Source organism: Panthera onca, chromosome A2, assembly GCF_046562875.1.
Source record: "Panthera onca isolate mPanOnc1 chromosome A2, mPanOnc1 haplotype 2, whole genome shotgun sequence".
Classification (NCBI taxonomy): domain Eukaryota; kingdom Metazoa; phylum Chordata; class Mammalia; order Carnivora; family Felidae; genus Panthera; species Panthera onca.
Window position 1 is genome coordinate 140,249,535 of NC_138340.1, and position 19,983 is coordinate 140,269,517.

A 19,983-nucleotide genomic window follows, 5' to 3' on the forward strand; every position below is an offset into this window, starting at 1 on the left:
ACAAAACTGTTATACATATACATAAATGTGTTAATAGTTTTATAGTGTTTAGCTTTCTTTTATACCTACACTGTGCTAACAGTGCAAATCATAGCAAGCATTATTCACAGCTCTACAAAATGCATTTCTTAGTGCACTGAGATATAAAGGTATGAATTATATTAATCCAACCATAAGGTCAAGTAGACATTAATCCTTATCTATGAGATTTCTGTTGTTTAGTGGATTCAACTATGATTTTAAAACTACCAGTTCAATTTCAATTTTCATATCATATGTATACGTCAAAAATAATCTGGTATTTTTTAAAATGACAGAGTGCAGATTTCATTTAAATTAAACCTTTCTTCTGTACCAGCAGATGACCACTGCTTTGGTTTTTCAACAAATTCCCTTCAGCAACACTACAGAAATGATTTATCCAAGTACCTAATTAACTGGTATGTTTTATTTCCTATTTCTAGCTTTATGGGAAGTTTCTGAAATACTAAATTGATGTTTGAAATGTTACACCAAACCAAAACTATAAAATGAAATAAATCACCTAATCTCTTTGAAGGTCATGTTATAAATTACTCTTACGTTGAAGCAGGATGCACAGGGTCTATGAGCAAAATCTCAGCTGTGAGCTTCTTGATAAAGGCACGCAGACGCTCTTTGGTGTGAACTCTGGGTTATGCCAGCAGGTTTTGAGTGTTTACTGGAACCACAAAAGCTACATCAGGACTAATTTAAATGTGTCATCAATTTTCCAAAGCCAAATCTGCAGTGAATTCTCAATGGTTCTCAAAACTCACCACAGGATAGTTATAATGTTCATGCTTGTCATGGCATGGTCGCATTAGTAATTGGAGGAGCCCAAGAAGGGTAAGTAGAGAGGTCAAACAGAGTCACAATCCAGGTGGACATGCCAAGCATCACCACAGCGACACCCACGATATTAACACCAAGTCCAGCTTTAACCTTGAATAGGAAAGAGCATAAATGTCAGTCTCCCCAAAAGAAAACCTATAGGAGAGTTAGAACACTGTAGCAGAAAGTATATGCCAGATTTACATGCGCCCTAAATGATGTGTGTAAATTGTTGTCATTTCATAAAACAATGAATTCTTCCATTCATGTCAAAGGAGAATCCGTCCCCAGCTAAATGACATTTAGTTGGAGATGCTGAGAGGTTCCTCTTAGGAATATACTGGAATCATCTAACTCAAGAAAAAATCCCTTTGAAAAATTGCCATTTCATGTTAAATCAGAATTTGAGTTTTGAGGTCTTGTCTTTCAGTGGGTCAGGTTCAGGTCACGATATGATAACTGGATCCTTCATGTTCACTCAATACCATTATTAGTTTAGCCTTTAGTATTCTCCTATTGAGATTTAATAAAATGCCACTTCTATCCACCTTTCTTAGAGTGCCCATTTTTCTGGCTCTTATGTCATCATCCTGGTAGCTACTAAAAATTTCAAAGTTGTTTTCTATCCATTAAAACAGAGACTGGCAAAATACTGCCCATGACCTGTTTTGGTAAATACAGTTTTATGGTACTAGAACTATGACTATTTGTTCACATATTGTTGTTGGCTGCAGTCGTGATACAATGGCAGAATTGAGTAGTTGTGACAGAGAGCATACGGCCCACAGAGTGTCAAATATTTACTGTCTGACTTTTTACAGGGAAAGATTGCTTACCTCTGCATTCTCGGTTTTAAAGCATGGAGCCCCAAAGCAAAAGGGGATATCTAGTGATGATTATTATAGGAAGCCTCCTTTTCTTTCTATGCCAGCCACTCACTTATTCCAGAATCCTGTTTTTATTGTTTAAATTCATGTGCACAGGACACTGGTTATATGGTGTCATACACATTTTCTTTTCCAAAAGAATATTATGTGACTTCTGCATAGAGGCATTTCCAAAATGTTTACATTGCAGGAATGTAGGGACAGCAATGTGTGTGGCAGGAGGGAGCTGGGACTTAACCTGGGGAGTACACCTGCAGAGTAAACTAATGGAAGTTACTTTCATTACATTCCTGTTTGGTTTGGTTTGGAAGTCGGTGATCAAGATTTGGGGGAGACTAGAGTATTCTCAAGCTAGTCCTTGCCTACCACGGCAAACAGCCACGAGCAAGGGAATGTAGAAAGGGTCACAGTGACCACCTGGCTGAATACAGACAGGCCCATCAGGGGACCCACCCCCAAATATCCAAAGGCCCTAAATGACCAATGGGCTACTTACACCCAGGCTCAGTTACCAAAAAAGGGAAAATTCCATATATTGCCAAACCTCTTCAACTTCCTCCTTTAAAAACGTCCCCCACCCACTGCCTCCTTGCAGACAGCCTTTCTTCTGCCGTCCTGCCCGTTGTTCTTGTGGTGTATTCAGTCAACTTCTATCTCCTCTGTTCTGCCTCAGGTGGCTTCCACCTGATCGTTGCCCCACATTTTGGGGCCCCCATCGGATCGGAAGAAACACCACACGTAGACACCACACTAAATGTTCCGTTATGACTTGCTTGCACTTTCATGTCAGATGCCACTATTAGAATCACAACAAGAAAGACGACTTTTCATCAGCAGGCACTGAGCCCAGTATGTTATTCAAAGTGAATGTTGGTTGGTTGCAAAGATGTTTGTGATAGAAAACCACAGGGCGTGACTGCTGAATTTCATTAATTCTATTTCTTCCTTTTGCCTAGGTCAAGTTGGATTCTGATTTTGACATGTAAGTTTAAGCCCTTGTGTGGAACACAGTCTATGCTCTTTTCCCTCTTCCAGGGTGTTACTGATGCATTCAGTATCCGTATTTGTGACTGCAAATTCTAATGGCATGTTTGCTTCTGGTATCACTCTTGAAAACAATTCTATGACCAATCATGTACTCACCTTCAGAAACAGAACTCAAGCCATGCTTTCCCTGGAAGTTGATTAGTGTGTAAAAGGAGCGATAACGCAAGACATTGGACCTGATTGTTTTCTTACAGCTCACTCACCATGTCAATTACTTTTAGATGGCCGTATGAAAAAACAATAGCATTGGGTGGATTTGCTACTGGTAGGAGGAATGCAAATGAAGTACACAGAGTAGAAGGTATCAAAATATAAAGAGGGTTCACTTGAATGGCGTCAGCCTGTTGGGAAAGACAAAGGAGTCTAAGTAAAATTTTGAGGTAGGCACCAAGCATCAAAATGAGCAAAATTATTATAATAAACTTTCGCAGAAGCAGGTTAAAACTTAAAGACATAAAATTGTACACATAAATGCAACTCTAGCTTGAAGAATATTTTTCAGAAATGTCTCTTCCTCTTGTTGTTGTCTATATGGTTATTGATGCCCATTTAAGTATTAAAGCTCAGTTCATTTAGAAAATAAAGTATCATTTATTCCAGGAACTAAATAAAAACAGAAGCAATTTATCATTTATCCAGTGTGCTAGGTGCTCTGTGTGTGTGTGTGTGTGTATTTATATAAAATAACTTAATATTCCCAATGACCTATGAGATGGCTACTATAGCCCCAAATAACAGATGAAGAAACTAAGGCCCAGAAAGGTTAAAGTCCAGACACAAAGGTGGCAAGCAGTAGAGCTTATGTAGGGGCTTATGTCTCTCTGGCTCCAAAGCTTCTCATTATTCCATTAACTTTTCTGCCTCTGCACCATATATAATTTAAAATTTGCTTAGGGATCTTCACAGAAGAGTCACTCCTATTCTTAACTCATCATCTAACTTTTCTAACTGTGCCATTTCATCTGTTCCCTGTTGAGAAATAAAAAACAGAAAAACCAAAATGGTATTTTTCCAGTATAAACTGTCTACATTTCTTCTCTAATTTGAAGCAGCAGCTTAAGAATGCTATCATATGCGCCTTGAGCTGGAGGAGAACAATTTCAGAAGGGCAATCCTTCTTGATTTAAAGTGCTACCTCTCACCAAACTTAGCCGTCCCAATAAGGAAAACATTTTACTTAACGCTATTTCTTGTAATTGCTAGCTAGGTGGGGAGAAAAAAGGTAGATTGTCGTTTCCTCTCTCTCCTTGCAAATCTGGTTTTTACTTATCTTTTAAAATTATTCCCTGGGCTATAGAGAGAACCAACCATGTCTAAGATATTTAAGCTTAAAGCCGGAAGCATAAGCCTAGCTTCTTATTCACTTGAAAATCACCTATATGAACCACTTCTCCTGGAGGGAGAAGTGTCAGTGTTAGACATCTAAATACTGAAGTTGCCAGGAAACACTGAATCCCAAAGTCTCACAGCTGGAAAGGATCCAGGCTGACCCTTGTACTTATCTGCAAATGAAAAATCTGGGCAGAAAGAAGGTAAGTACTGCTCTTAAGATCTTGCTGCTTGAATGTAGAACGGAGTTCTGCGTTGAGGTCTCCCAAAAAAGTATCAACCCAAATAAAGACCACTCTATAAGTTACTTATAGGAAGATCATTCGCACCAAAAATGATTCCATACCACAATATGAGAACAAGCAAGGTAGAACACTACACTTTTGATGAGTATAAAAGCAGATCAATGAGATACCCACCAATGAAGATAATATCGGGAGAAGAAGGGTAATGGTAGCTGGATTGCTGGCTACCTCTGTTAAAGATGTGACAAGCAAAGAAGATATCAGAATTATTAGCCATACTGGCAATGAACCTAGAGGAGATAATTTATTTCCTATCCACTTAGATAGTCCTGATTCCTAAAAAAAAAAAAAAAAAGAAAATAATAATAATTTGTAATGTTATTTGTAAACAAGTCATTTTAATCACACAATTTAAATATATAAAATGTAACCTTTGCCCTAAGAACACAGTTTCTAAAATATAACTTTAATCTTTCATATTTTCCCATAGTTTGGTAGATCTAGGAGGCTCTGACATGGAGAAGTTCTCAATTATTCTTATTTTAACACTACCAACACGCTTTAGGAAGTTTGAATTGTCTTCCCACATTTTTTAAATTAAAATTTAATTTTACCTAATTTATATGGACAAATCACGTGGTACTACAGGACTTTAAGAAAATGGAAGCCCTCTGGTCTGCCTCTCTCTATTCCTACGTTGTGTTCCCCAGAGACAATTTTCAACCCATATTAGCTATTTATAGCTATTTTTTAAACTATGTGTTTTCCTAATTTGCTAATTTAGATTTTGTTTACTGACTTTCTAATACGTTACATAAGGATTCAGCTTTCTTACACCATCTACCATACATGTATTTCCTGGCCCTCCATTTCCTTTACTCATATATCAACATTTTTTATTAAATCAATATTTAAATTTTTCCATTAGGATTATATGAATATTGTTCATACCTGAGACACTTAGTGTACTGTGATTATATTAAAACAAAGTTAACAGGCTTTTAAGAGAGAGCGAATTACAAAGAGGTGAATGCTTTAGTAGCTAGCTGCTCTCTCACCGCTCCCACCCAGGAGGGTTATTGAGTTCTGGACATTTGCCAAACTAATTACAGTTTGGAACAAAATTTTAAAAAATGAACTGTCTCCAAATCTTTGTAAAGTCAGTTTCTAGGGGCATATTTTTCCACAGCCATATTTTTGAAATTCATGGCTTCAATATACCCACTCAGGGATAGGGTCATTCTGGATATCCCACAGAAACTTAATTCTATGTACCAGGATTTTCCAAACCATAGAAGGTTTCCCTAATTCTTCCAGTGGGAGGGGCTAGTGTATCAGAGGAAGTCCACACCTTTTAATTTTCTTGGATTTTGCAATTCTAGGGTCTGGCCAATGCTTTTAAAATCACTTTGAGTATCTAGAGTCCAATCCGGACAGATATTCTGGGAAGGAGACATGAACAAAGTTAACATCAGTGTCAGAATTACCGATTCTGATTCCCTCACAGTTCAAATTAGCAATAAAAATAACGGAAGTTACTGATTCTGAGAAAGCAGATCTCATTATTTCTGAAATAGTAGGGGAAAAAAGTGAATTTGCCTTATATTTCTATCATTTAAATTTGAGTGGTCTATGAGGCAAGCCAAATCTAGATGTAAAAAGGCATTATAAGTGGCCCTCAGAATTGAGACAATTTCTGAGATTTTTCACCTATTAAGTTGAAAGTTTTGTGTCCAAATGCCATACAGAAAAATTGACAATAAAGTAAGAAGCAAAAGACAGTCTCCCTAGAGGCTATTTAGAAGATAGCAGATAGTTATTCACCTTGAGAAAAATAAAAATTTAACTTTCCACAAACGAAAAGGCTGGACACAACACATCTCTCTCATCATCCTTTTTACTCTGATGGCTGAATAAGGAAATGGAGCAGCTGTGAGCTTTAAGTGTTTCACAGATGACTATAAGACCCAGAAATGAGGGTTTTTAATTAGTCAAAGAGTAAAAACTTTCTCATGGACTTTTTAAGAAGATGCTTTTTTCCAGCAGCCCTACAATGACTTTCAAGTGACAAAGGCCTCCCCAGACTTCTACTTTATATAAACTAGATAGTAGATGACAGGCCAAAGAATTATTCCTAATGGTGGTTTTATTTCTCCCTAAAATTAGACATAATGTAGTATTAGCAATGGTTATGTAAAATTCTCTCTGGACTTCATTCAATAAACATTCACTAAATACTTTTTTTTTTAATGTTTATTTATTTTTGAGATAGAGACAGAGAAAGACAGAGCATGACCAGGGGGAGGGCAGAGAGAGGGAGACACAGAATGTGAAGCAGGCTCCAGGCTCTGAGCTGTCAGCACAGAACTCCATGCAGGGCTCGAACCCCTGAACTGTGGGATCCTAACCTGAGCCAAAGGCAGATGCTTAACCAACAGACCCACCCAGGTGCCCCAATATGTACTAAGTACTTTTAATGTACTTAATATGTAATAAATAAATGATGTAATGAAGTACTGTTACTTCTTATTCTTCTTTGACAGCCTTAGGACTATGATATATTGTAAATTTTTAAAAAATGTTTATTTTTGAGAGAGAGCCAGCACATGCAGGGGAGAGGCAGAGAGAGAGAGAGAGAGAGAGAGAGCAAGCGCAGAGCCCTTCAGGGCAGAGCCCAAAGTCGGGCTTGATCCCATTGATCCCATGAACTGTGAGATCGTGACCTGAGCCAAAATCAAGAGTAGGACGTTTAACTGACTGAGCCACCCAGGCCCACCTGGACTATGATACACTGAAGAGAAGTCTGTGAGGTACTCAAATTCATCATGAAATAAGGTAAAGGTATAAAACAAAATGTTTTGCTAGGAGTCATTGTACATATGATTTTTGCATTTCTTTCTTACTTAGCTGGTCTTCTAGTACCATTTCATGGTTTAAGAATTCTAATCTTCTTTGCTTTATTCCTTTTGACATGTTGGGACATCATAAAAAATGATGTTTTATGCTCACAGCCTGTAAAAATTATTGAACTCACTTTATTTGTGTGGTATACTCACTGCATGACTATTGAATTCTGTATCATTAAAATGATAGGGTGAAGTTGAATATGTCAAAGCTTAAATGTCTCTTGTTCTTCTTTGGAAAAGTCTAGTTAATTGTTAAGTATCTTAGACACAGAGTATTACCTCACAGCCATCTGCCAAGGCAAACCCTCCACCAACAAGGATGGCTATATCCCAGGGCATGAATGACTGGAATTCTTTCCAAGTAATCAGCGGAGAATAATCAAAAGCAACTGCAAAACACAATTCCCACAGTTATACATTGCTTAAAAGATGACAATATGACATGTATTTGTTTTCATTACCTGAAACCGCCATCTCATAAGAAGTTTTTAATATCCCTCTATTGTTTTTAGGTAAGTAACTTGATCTGAACTTTGAGTGATTTCTACCTGGCTGAGGTGGAACACTGTATTCCAAAACAAACAAACAAACATAAACATGACTTGGAAAAATCCTTTGGATCATATTACAGATTTAGATAGATTATAACATTATCATTTATAGTGCCATTCATTCATTCATTCATTCATTCCACTAACATTCTGCCTACTATGAGTAACACAATGCATTGACTATACTATTCTTTGCTATTCAAAGTGTCTAATACGACATTGGTTCTAATATCATCACTGTAGCATTATAATTTTATTCACTATTTTCTTGAACCTTTATTTTTTCAAATCATGAGGAGGGTCATAATAGATTCATCATGATTTCAGTTTAAAATCAAAGTTCAGATTAAATAATTTAAGTATCATTCATAAGACTCTTAAAATTCTTATAAAGCAATTATCATAAAGACTTCTTTTGATATTTAGGTCATAATGGCTCATTTGATTTGTTGAGAAAAAAGGTCATCCATGAATATATTATTCCCATTTAACATTTGTGTGTAACAAGTGGCCTTCTACATGGTGAGATTTTAGGGTTACTACTAAGACTCCTTCCTATCTCCTGTTAAACCTAAACCAAACTTACCTTCACTATTGATGGAGATTTTGCTCTTCCTTGCTTGAATTAGGATATATATACCCTATTAAGGCCTGCCTTGGTGGCTCAGTCAGTTAAGCGTCTGACTCTTGATTTCAGCTCAGGTTAGGATCTCATGATCTTGAGATCAAGCCCTGCACTAGGCTTTGTACTAGGCATGGAGCCTCCTTAAGATTCTCTCTCTTCCTCTGCCCCTCCCCACCTGTGTGTGTGTGCTCTCTCTCTGTCTCTCAAAAAAAAGTGATATATTTTCTGTTAAAACACAAACATTTCTGAAATATACCTCTCATGTAAAATTTAACACATAATGTCTTGCCATTTTTAAACCTAGTGTGAATGAGTTTATCAGGGAGAACAGGAGTTGAAGAATGAGAAGACAGAGAATGGTAGACATTGGTATAGGGGCCAACGGCAGGCTGCCCCAAGATGGGCGACTTTGTCATGAATGTTATTTTGAGTTAAAAGCAATCAAAACCCAGCAGACTTGGGCACCTGGATGGCTCAGGCGGTTGAGTGTCCAGCTTTGGCTCAGGTCATGATCTCATGGTTCGTGAGTTTGAGCTCCACATGGAGCTCGCTGATATAACTGCAGAGCCTGCTTTGGATACTTTGTCCCCCCCTCTCTCTGCCCCTCTGCTAGTGCTCTCTCTCTTAAAAATAAAACAAAACAAAACCCCCCAAAACATTAAAAATACAAACAAAAAAACCCCAGCAGATTCAGAAAAAGTTCTTTGCCTCCCCACTCAACTATGTTTGTACCAGGAAGAGAGAGATTAACAAAGATTTCTCTTTACCTAAGAAACTTATCTGCATAATTGGGTAACCTTTGTTTTCCAAACATCTCCTTTCACCTTCCTGCTATTGGTCTTTCTCCTCTGTATCCTCAGACCCCTATCCCTCTTCTTAGCTCATATAAGGGTCATGTTGCCTCACTGTCTTTGGAACTTCCATGTCTGTGTGGATTCCCTGTATGTACACCATTAAATTTGATTTTCTACCATTAATCTGCTCCTATCAACTTGAGTCTTAGTCCAGCTGGAAGGATCTTGAAGGGAAGATAAAATTCTTTCTCCCCAACAGAAGCAAGGCTTTTTCTGAGAGGAGGATTCAAATGTGGGAACCAGGGAAGTTAAGCCAAGCATTGGTACCTCAACACTGGCCACTAACAGGCCATAGGGATTTGACTTCAACGGTCAGTGTCCTCAGGGTCTCACAGAAATTATTACTCTGTATTACAATATCTCCTTATAACACACTTTGAGATGTTCTAGACTCAAGTAAAGAACAAAAGCCATTTATTTCTACATTATGCTATTTATATATATCATCTCCTAGAAATCTGACTCATTAGTCGCTTATCAATTTGGACACAGGGAGTCAGGTGGGCCAACTCAACTCCATGAATCCAGGTTCCACCCATGCAAAAAAAAAAGAAGGGACAAATAAAAGAAAAACCAACAATAAAACCCCCCACCCTCTACTAGACTATTTCCAAACAATTTTAAACCATTTGTCCTACAATAACAACATAGGAATCTGACTACCAAAAACACCTGCTATATTAGTATAAAGCATAAATGGGGGGGGGGGGGGGCAGAATCCTGTGTTTAAAAAATATGTGTGTGTCAGGGGAAGGGGGGTATGCTCACATAAACAAGGATACTTCTTTGTCCATGTATTACAAAGACAATGAATGCTCCCACTGAATACTACGTCTTTCATTTGTGACACTAGGGTTCTGGCTAAATGTGGGCTTGATTTGCATTCTCTCCAGGATTACTATGATGATGTAAATACTCTTTCCCTTGAAACTCCTCACCTTTTTAGATCCTCAGCATTTATTACCAAGGGCTCATCATGAAGTATGACTTTCAAGTTCTTGTTCCTATGTTTGCCAATAGTAAGATTAATTCTGATTATGGCAGGGGAAGTGGGCCTATTGTGAACCAAACAGTATCACTCATAGTGGAGTTCTAACCATGTTGCATAAGGAAATCTACTTCTCACTTCTGCCAAGTAAGATGGTTCTCCTTGCAGGGGGAGAACACGTGCTGGCTGAATAAGGGTTGCGGTGTGCAAACAGGGCGTGCTGTGGAAGCATGTCCATTCCTTCTGTTCTAAGTGCTAACTGAAACCAATGGAATTTTGTAATTTTTGCTCTTCTGTCAAATTCATTCAGAATTATAAATAATACTCAACCAATTTCTCCTGTAGGTGTAGTTTTAGTCAATCTCTTAGCTGGGATAAGAAAGAATAGAAGTCCTATAAGTAAGGCAACAGTTGAATCTGTAGCAAAACCAGGATACCTGAAAAAGGACAGATGTGTACATTAAAAATAGCAGGAAGAACTTGAATGAACTAAACAACAATCGACTATGCTAATAAGCATACAAGTAGTAGTGGAGGTATAGATTATTTATTCTGGATAATCAGGTCTAAAATCTATGGATTTCCAACTAAATGATATAACTTAGTGAAGCCGAAAATCTCAGACCATGTTCTCATTGTTTCCATATATGTCTCCTACTTTCAAAACCATGAATACACATGCTAACATAATGGCCCACACTTTTTAGGCAAGGCTCAAGGATTTGGTAAGTGATTTTTTTCTTTGAATTTTTTCATTTAATATACTGGCAGAGAACTGAAGCCAAAACAATTGCTAGACTAGGCAAAGCCCTGTATAATTGTTGTATAACATCACAGTATTGACTTGTGGCAACGAAAGGGTGTTTCTAGAGTCCTCTAAAATTCTTCTGTAAATTATGAAAAGAAATTGATCTGTTTTTCTAAGATATAACATCTGCTACTGTGATTATAGGCCCTAGCCATATCATACAAATGAAATCAACCCATTTAATGCTTTGCACCCTGTGAAACTCAATCAAGAATATTAATTATTAGAATGGTTTATGAGATGCTCATAAATGATCACTGTACAAATTAAGAGTGATTCAGGAACAGATGGGGTCTTAGAATCACTAGGTCATTCCAGCAAGTAAGACAGGTTCCCAGAAGCCTCAACTGTTAATAAGCACCTGGAAACCAGACATGAATGAAACAGACATACATAATTAAAATTCAGTTTTAAGATTCAGCAGTATTAACTAGTGAATCTTTGTAACCTGAGAAGAAATATGTACACCCTAAAGATTATTTCGCTGCCTTGTGACTCGGCAATGTGTACATACTATAGAAGCTCTCTACTCCTGTGATTTACTTGAACAGTATAAATAATCAAGGAAACACATTATTTTTATTCAATCTGGCAACTTTAGGAAGGAGTCTGTTTTCCTTAAATATAGATTTTATTTATTTCTTTGCTGAGTACAAAGCTATTTGGTGTAATTTATTCAACAAAATTCACCAATATTTATTATTTTATTGCTCCTTATTTCTTTTACTTGAGTTATAATTTTTTATTGTAATTTTACCAAATTAGGTCAGGCATCATGTAATCTGATTTTGTTTTATATGAAAAGACACATTGAATTCAGTCCAGGTTCAAACAGATGGAATGAAAACATTAGGTGGTAGCTATAAATCTTGATATATCATCCTAGCTTTGGAAATTCTAAATGCTTAAAATCTCTATATTACAAATATATTCTACAGAATATACTTTACATAAAATCAAGCCATAAATATTGAGGTAATTGTGTTCCCAAAGACTTTTAAAACCCTTATTATTTCAGTACTTGTTTATTTTCATTTTATTGTTACTTGATTATGAACTAAGGTTGTCTCAGTATTACAAAATATTAAGCTTACACAAATTTTATTTGCTTTGGCGATTTATGAATCAAAGTCAATTAGACCTATATCTTCAAATTCCTTCTCCTCTCAAACCTTTGTTCCTTTTCCTATTGTTTTCTCTCAGAATTCTACATAACACGAACACTGACCATAGTAAATATACTCTCTTTCCCTGCTGCAAACAAAATATCTTCTGAATTACACTTTCTTCCTATAAAGAACAGAAATGAGAAACTTACTACGTTGAATTCATACTGGGATTTCTTCCTGGTTTTTATTAGCTACTATCTGATTTCATTTAGTGTTTACACACTAGTGTTTAGAGAAGACTCTCCCTACTTAGGTTAATAGGAGTGGAATTTTGAAAAGGAAACTCACTTTTTATGTTGGTTTACAACCTATTACAAAACTAAAAAGTAATAATCAAACTGTTAAATGATAGCTTGCTATGAATAACAGGATGCTGCTTTTGTTTAGACTTCTCAACGTGAAAAGCTTTAGTCCTAAACAAAAGGTTTATCAAGCTGAAGCCGATCCTTTGAAACACGCTACCGCGTCACACTGCTTCACTTGTATGTTCACTAGGAATTTGCACACAGACCTCGCACCTTTAAAAAATGTTGCGAATGCCTATATTGCCAGAAGTCTCTATTCAAGAAGAGAAGGACCTCTTTATTCCATGTCAGCAGAACACCTTTAACTAAAACAATTTTGCTTTCTGTCCCCAGAGACATGGATTCCTGCTGCGGGATGTGAGACAGGAAGTCATCATCGGAGATCTGCTCAATTTAGGAAGCAGAGTACTTCAGTGAAAGACAGATTGGGAACATACATTTCAAAACCAAAGTATTTATATTGACACATAGGATGGCCCTTAATTTAGAAAATTACGCTATCATCCTCCCCGTGACTTCATATGACTCAGCAGGACTGCTGGTCTATAAGACACTGCGAGATGAAATTAACTCGACCCAGCTGCTAACATTAGTTTGTAAAATCAGTCTTATTATTCAGGAATTCTTTATCTAAAAAATAGGGGCAGGGATGGATGTATAGTGAACTAGTATAAAAAAGGAACATAATTAGAAAAAAAAGGACAAGATACTGACCTGAGTAAAAAAAAAAAAAAATAAGTTGGCAAAAATCACAGAATATGAATCCATCTCAGGTTATTACACTTGATCTTAGCCAAAAGGCTGAGAAGCGATCCATCTCAGGTTATTCACAAGGATGGAGTGGCATTTATCTCACTTCATAATAAATATTGCATTTCTGTAGGGAGTAAGGGCAGCACTACTCTTTTTTTTTTAAAGTGTATGTTATTTATTTTGAGAGAGAGAAAGAGAGAGAGAGAGAGAGAGAGAGAGCGAGCAGGGGAGGGCAGAGAAAGAGGGAGAGAATCCCAAGCAGGCTCTGCACTGTCAGTCTAGAGTAGGGCAGCGCTATTCTAAGTGCTGTTATTAGCCTTATTTCACAGATGAAGGAACTGAGATATAAGTGGCTTGCCCAAAGTGGAAGATCCAGAATACACCTCAAGCAGTGAGGCTCCACAGTCTGCACTCCAAACCACCACAGATCATGGCTTTCCTACAGATTATATTTCTAATTTTGTAAGGCTGGGAATAGCTTTGCCTAAAGGAGCCTGACTTTTAGTTACAGAATATATGATTATCTTATCTGCAGTCTTACCTTAAATTTCATTTCTTATTTTTTTTCCTGAAAAGATTAGAATTAAATCTTTTCAGTGGAAAGGAAGGGGGAAAAAAGTCTCATATAATCTTATAGAGTTATAGGAACCACTTAGGAGAAAACCAGAAAAAAAAAAAAAAAAACAAAAAACAAAAACCAGGAAGGTTTGACAAACATAATATGTAATGCTTACTTGGAAAAAAGTGCAGACCAACCGGGAACAAACCCAGGATCTCGGCTAAACCATAGCAGAGCCATCACAATGAAGAGGACCAAGGTCACAATTTCCTGATACCTGTGCAAAAATTCCCATCATTTCATTTATTTTCTCAGTCAGGACATTCGTAGAAACTCCCTGAGCTATTGCCAGAGTAATCTTAGCAGAACGCTAAACGCTGTAAAAACCAGATGATTATGTGTCAACAATCTGAGAGAATCAGCACAGTTAGAAAAGGACTCCACTCCTCTATGGAGTCTTCGGCTTCCTTTGATTCTACCTGGTAAATTTCAGTGAGCTAAAAGTATGTATTTTGTCATGTTGAGATCTATTTACAAGGGCTAGCATATTCAAGGCCCTTATTAGGTGTCCTAAACACATTATAGACTATTATGTGCCTGTTTCCCTTTGCACGAATACTTGCAGTATAAACAGTATGCACCTGTGTGAGCATGAGTGTGTTTGCTTGTGCGTCTGCGTGCAGGTGCATCTTACCTTATTGGCCCAAGTTTTTGGTATTCTTGTTTAATCACCTCAGCACAGGCTTTTTGCTTGACTGTTTTGGTCTTGCCACATTTGAACATCTCCTTAAAACTGAAAAGAATAAACTTGTTAAGCAAAGAATTCTCCCTTCATAGAAGAGATTTGTGTGAAAGCTTTATAAAATACGGATCTCCCGGCCAATAACAGAAATCTATCTTGGTGCCTATACCTCCATCACCTTCTTTGAATGTCCTCTCCCCTTTTTCCTCTTTTGCCTGGTTTTCTCAATTTGCGAGACTTAATTTTTGTTCCCCATTTTCACACATCTTCCCCTGATCTCTTCCTTTTCTACCTCTGTTTCTACCTCTGTACCCTTGGAATTTTGCCATGAGACGCTCATCTCTAATTTAACGCTTTATTATATACCTGATTGTTATAGATTTTAATCTATGTCTTGTCTATCTTGACTGTTAATTGTTGCACATGTGTAGGTTTTATCTCCCTAGTGAGATAACCAATTGTTTGAAGGCAGGGGCAGTGTCATAGATGTTCCTTTTGGTACAGCGACTCTCAACACTGTACATATAACTGGCATGTAAAACAAAGACTCGACTCATCAACTCAACAGTACCTTGGTCAAATTGAGACAGCTGGTTGTCAGATCCATCAGTTTTCACAAAATATACTAAACTCGGGTCATACACTAGGGCAGTGAAGTCACGTACCGTGATCATGAGCGGAGTCTGAACTAGATCTATTCTCAGAACGAAAACAACTTGGTTCCATTTTTTTTTTTTTTCCTATAAGATTCTTGACCTCTTATGTCCTAATAGAATCTACTAGATAGTTTTTCAACTATTGCCAATAGTAACTGCCGGTGCCTATTTCTTTCAGCTGTTGACTTTAGTTATACCTTCCCCTGTGGCTAATTTTTCTTTCTCGAAGTCCAGGGTCTTCAAAACTTTTTTTTTTGGTGAAGTACTGCTCTAGGGCCTAGATTAAAAAAAAAAAAAAAAATCCCTCCAGAGGAATAAACAAATGAGCAAATGGCTAGATTCTTATGGACTACCTTTTGGAAGGTCTATGAGTAGGTGAGTTAGATTACATTATGTGCAGTAGGGAAGGCATTTCTGAGTGTAAATCCAAAGGAATTGAAATCTTGACCTTGACCAGATACCTGCACTCACATGTTCACTGAACCATTATTCACAATGGTCAAGACATGGAAACAACTCAGATGTCCACTGACAAACAAGTAGGTAAAGTAAAAGTGGTATTAAAAAAAAGAAACAGTGGCTTATACATACAATGGAATATTATTCAGCCTCAAAGAAGGAAATCCTGCCATTTGTAGTAAGACAGATGGACTCGGGGACATTCTGCTAAGTGAAATAAGCCAGATGCAGAAAAACAAATACTGTATGATCTTACAGAAATGCAGAATCCAAAATAGTCAAACACATAAAAGCAGAGAGTAAAATGGTGTTTGCCAGGGAATGGAAGGAGAGGGCAATGGGGAGGTGTTAGTCAAAGGGTACAAAGTTTCCCTTATGAAAAATAAATAAGTTCTAGAGATTTACTGCACAAAATAAGGCCTATGATTCACAATACTGTATTGTATACTTAAAAATTCACTGAGAGGGCAGATCTTATGTTAAGTGCTTTTACCACAAAAGGGAGAAAAAAAGAAAAAGCACAGGGACAAAAGGAAACTTGGAGGCGATGGAAAAGTTTTTGGCCTTCACATTGATGATGGTTCATGGGTGTACACTTATCTCCAAACACGTTGTATATATCAAATATCTATGGTTTTTTGTAGGTCAATCAGACGTCAGTGAAAGCAATTTTAGGAGAAGAACGAGCACAGGAGCATATTCTTCTGTAAAATTGCTGGGCTGAACATGGATGTATATGAGGGAGGAAGCTGGAAGACTGAGGCGGTGTGAAGACAGCTATCACACAAAGACATTTTATTTATTTATTTATGTATTTATGTATTTATGTATTTATGTATTTATTTATTTATTTATTTCTGTAGCTCTGCCACTCAGACTTGTTTGGACTATTATTCCCTTTGAAGGAGCCGAGTTTCCTCAATTCTTTTTTTTTTTTTAATTAAAAAATTTTGTTTAATGCTTATTTGTTTTTGAGAGAGAGAGAGAGAGAGAGAGAGAGAACAAGTGGGGGAGGGGTAGAGACAGAGGGAGACACAGAATCTGAAACAGGCTCCAGGCTCTGAGCTGTAAGCACAGAGCTAGATGCAGGGCTCAAACCCACAGACCCTGAGATCATTACCTGAGCCAAAGTCGGATGCTTAACTGACTGAGCCACCCAGGCACCCCGAGTTTCCTCAATTCTTAAATCATCCATCCTACACTTTCATAATCATTCTCCTGCACACATTCCAACCCCTGAACATAATGAGATGGATGTTGTTATGCTTAAGATCAATGAGATAATATTTAATGTTCATAATCTCAACTAAATTACTGACTAGTGCTGGTCTTGAAATTTTACCCCTTGTCACAATATAAATACTACTATTATAAGAAATTGATCCTGAACCACCTTGAGATCCATCTGTAGAACAGAAAAGTAGAATTAAAAAAAGAGGCAAGTCTCCCTAAAAAATGTTTTCCAGCCAGTAGACAGTATATGTATTTGGTCTCTTTGGTTGGGGACTATAAATAGTTAAGTCCAACGCCATATTGGCTTTGCTACAAAGAAGGTTAATGCCTTCACAAAGGAACTGATGAAGCATATGACAATGCATCAACCTCTTCATTTAAATAAGTTCAGCGGCACTGATAGATGAGCCTCTCTTCCCAAGTATGCTGGGATCATTTATAATGGGTGAGTTAACTGTGTTAACAGCCAACACGCTAACCAGAATGTAGGGTGGCCTGCCAGGGGAATGGCTGATAATTTCCGTTTGTTGATCTAAAACCTTTGGAAGTGAAGACCCCGACTGACTGAAATGGACACTGAAAAATTGGCCGGAGTGTGAAGTTGTGTAATGTCTAACCGATAGCGGACAGCAACGGGACTCCTTAGATATGTCACCGGTCATGATTTATGGACTTTTGCCTAATGTATGCACTTCACAGGATTTTTGTCCTCACTGAGAACACCTTTCAATACATCTGCCCTTTATTTTCTTAATTTCTCCTTTATACAGGGTAGGCCATTCCATAATAATGACAATGGTTGCATACATTTTTTATAAAGTCATGATATATACCAACAAAGAAGAAACAACTATGGGTCTGTGACGGGGTGCTTTCTCCCTTAGTTGGGATTCCTGTCCTTTGCATCTTGAATTGCTACCTGTGCAACTGAATAGACCCCCAGAGGCTTGGATTTCCAGGAAGGGGCATTTAGTATGCAGCTGGCTTCTCCCCACTGATGCCCACCTGCTGAAGTCAGTGACATTCCACACATTTGCTTCAGCAGGAGAACTGCCACACGCTGTTCCCACAATCTGGACAAACAGTTGTTTTTTTTTTTTGTTTTTTTGTTTTTTAAATCATCAGTATCATCTTCCCACTACTAACAAAACTGTGGCAGTTCTGGAGAAAAATCAGGAAAAGGAAATGGAGAGGGAAGAATATGAGTCCTTAGGTGACTAGGCTTGGAAAATTTGGGCATGGGCACGGACCACCACATGGACACAGTGCTTTGCTTTTCAAAGGAAGCACAGATAGATGACTTCAGTCTCACCTGCTTAGTAGATAACACGTTGTTTTGTTCATAGGTCCTTGAGATTTAAATAGCCGATAAAAATGAGTTTCAATTGTTTTGTTTTTTCAGGAAAAAAATTCTCAGGGTTTGATTTATAGCCATTTCCCCTTTCTTTGTGGAGTACTGTTATATATAAATATATATAAATATAAATATATATAAATATATAAAAATATAAATATATATATTTATATTTATATATATATATATATATTTAGATTTTGCTGTGGAGTCCTTCATAATTGTAAATGCTGGCTGTCATTTAAGTATTGTAACTCATTGGTACTTATGAACTACCAGCTTCAGTCCAGCCAAGGCATTATTGGCAAATTTTCCTTGAATACATGTATTTGACATTTTAGTGGCTCTTTCTTGATCAGTGTTTCTCACCTTGACTTCTAGGTGTTCACCTTGGACCCATATGTGTTACAATTGCAGTGTTGGAAGTGATCTTACTGATAATCCAATGAAATTCCATCATTTTACAGTTGAAAACATGGAGACTGAGAAAGATCACTCACCTGGACTGTGAGAAGCCACAGTCTTTATCCCTGGTCTCCTGATTCATAATCTAACATTCTTTCCACAGGGCACACTCTCACGTCTTTATGTGATTTTTTCAAGGATGTACTAATTTTGGTGCCAAGATGAAGCAGGAATATTGCATGCTATAGTTTAAAGTGACTAGGTAACCAGAGGAAATCCCCACATTAAACAAAAAGGAGGGACAAAACTTCTTGAAATTCCACTTTAACAAGCTGGACTGGGTCCTTACCACAAGTTCCTTATGCCCTTCCAGCTGATTAATAAATTATTAGCTTAGGATTCAAAGGAGACCAAGATAGATTTGCTTTTTACAAACTCTCCTCCACAGCCAACACTGTTTAGATAATGTTTTAGCTTATCCTTAAAATATGTGCTCATGTGCATCAGCTTTGTAAGGAAGAGAAATTCAGAGACTCTGTGTGCACGAAATGGGTGAAAGGGCACTGGGTGAGCACCTGAGAATGGGAACCGAGACACCTTTAGTTATCCGATCAACATGGAATATTTACTTACTTGAATCCTAGGAAAAGCCACTGAAGCCAGATCCAGGACAAGAATAGAATAATAATAGCTGCCGGGAAGGAAAGCATAAACCAGGATCCAAAGTTAATGCAACGACATTCAGGGTAACGCCTGTGTGAAAAGACAGAAAAGTGTTCACCGGAGTGTAAAGTGGAATCCTTTCTGATGGTCCTCCGGGAAGCAACACCTCACGTCTTTGCCATGCTCCCAGTCAAGAGGGAAGGCGTGGAACCTTCTCATCATTATATACAGCAGTTGGTTTTACCCCTTACCTCTTGTCCCGAATCTGTAACTCTGTGATTATTGCTGCTTCCCTCACAAGCAAGGGTGGGTATGTTATGATTTTTGTTCCCTTTGTTCAACGTGTAAGGAAGTGCTTGGGAAAGCTGGCACAGTGTCCACACTCACTAAATGCACAAGAAATGGGTATGCATGGGTATATGTGCCTGGTTCTTAGCACTCGAATCATCGGTATGTGAGCGAGGAAACACAAACAGACTTGGGAACAGATGAAAATTGACTTCATGGAACCTAAATTGGTAGCTGGCATCCCAGGCACTTAGGAAGGGACTCTGATCCATCCATATTGTCTTCTATAGCCGTTTCCCCTCTCT

General features: G+C 37.6%; 1 protein-coding gene across 1 annotated transcript in view; it reads right to left on the reverse strand.

Annotated features, from left to right (window-relative positions):
- Positions 1–797: 797 nt before the first annotated feature.
- SLC13A1 (solute carrier family 13 member 1) overlaps positions 798–19,983 on the reverse strand; it is a 96,373-nt gene continuing 77,187 nt past the window's right edge. Inside the window, exons 8-15 of the mRNA XM_060633005.3 lie at positions 19,361–19,480; positions 14,573–14,671; positions 14,054–14,155; positions 10,615–10,721; positions 7,546–7,655; positions 4,535–4,696; positions 2,990–3,127; positions 798–963 (exon numbers count right to left, since the gene is read on the reverse strand). Of these exons, the coding sequence (XP_060488988.2) occupies positions 826–963; positions 2,990–3,127; positions 4,535–4,696; positions 7,546–7,655; positions 10,615–10,721; positions 14,054–14,155; positions 14,573–14,671; positions 19,361–19,480 (976 nt within the window). The 3' untranslated portion in view covers positions 798–825. The remainder of the gene's footprint in view (positions 964–2,989; positions 3,128–4,534; positions 4,697–7,545; positions 7,656–10,614; positions 10,722–14,053; positions 14,156–14,572; positions 14,672–19,360; positions 19,481–19,983) is intronic.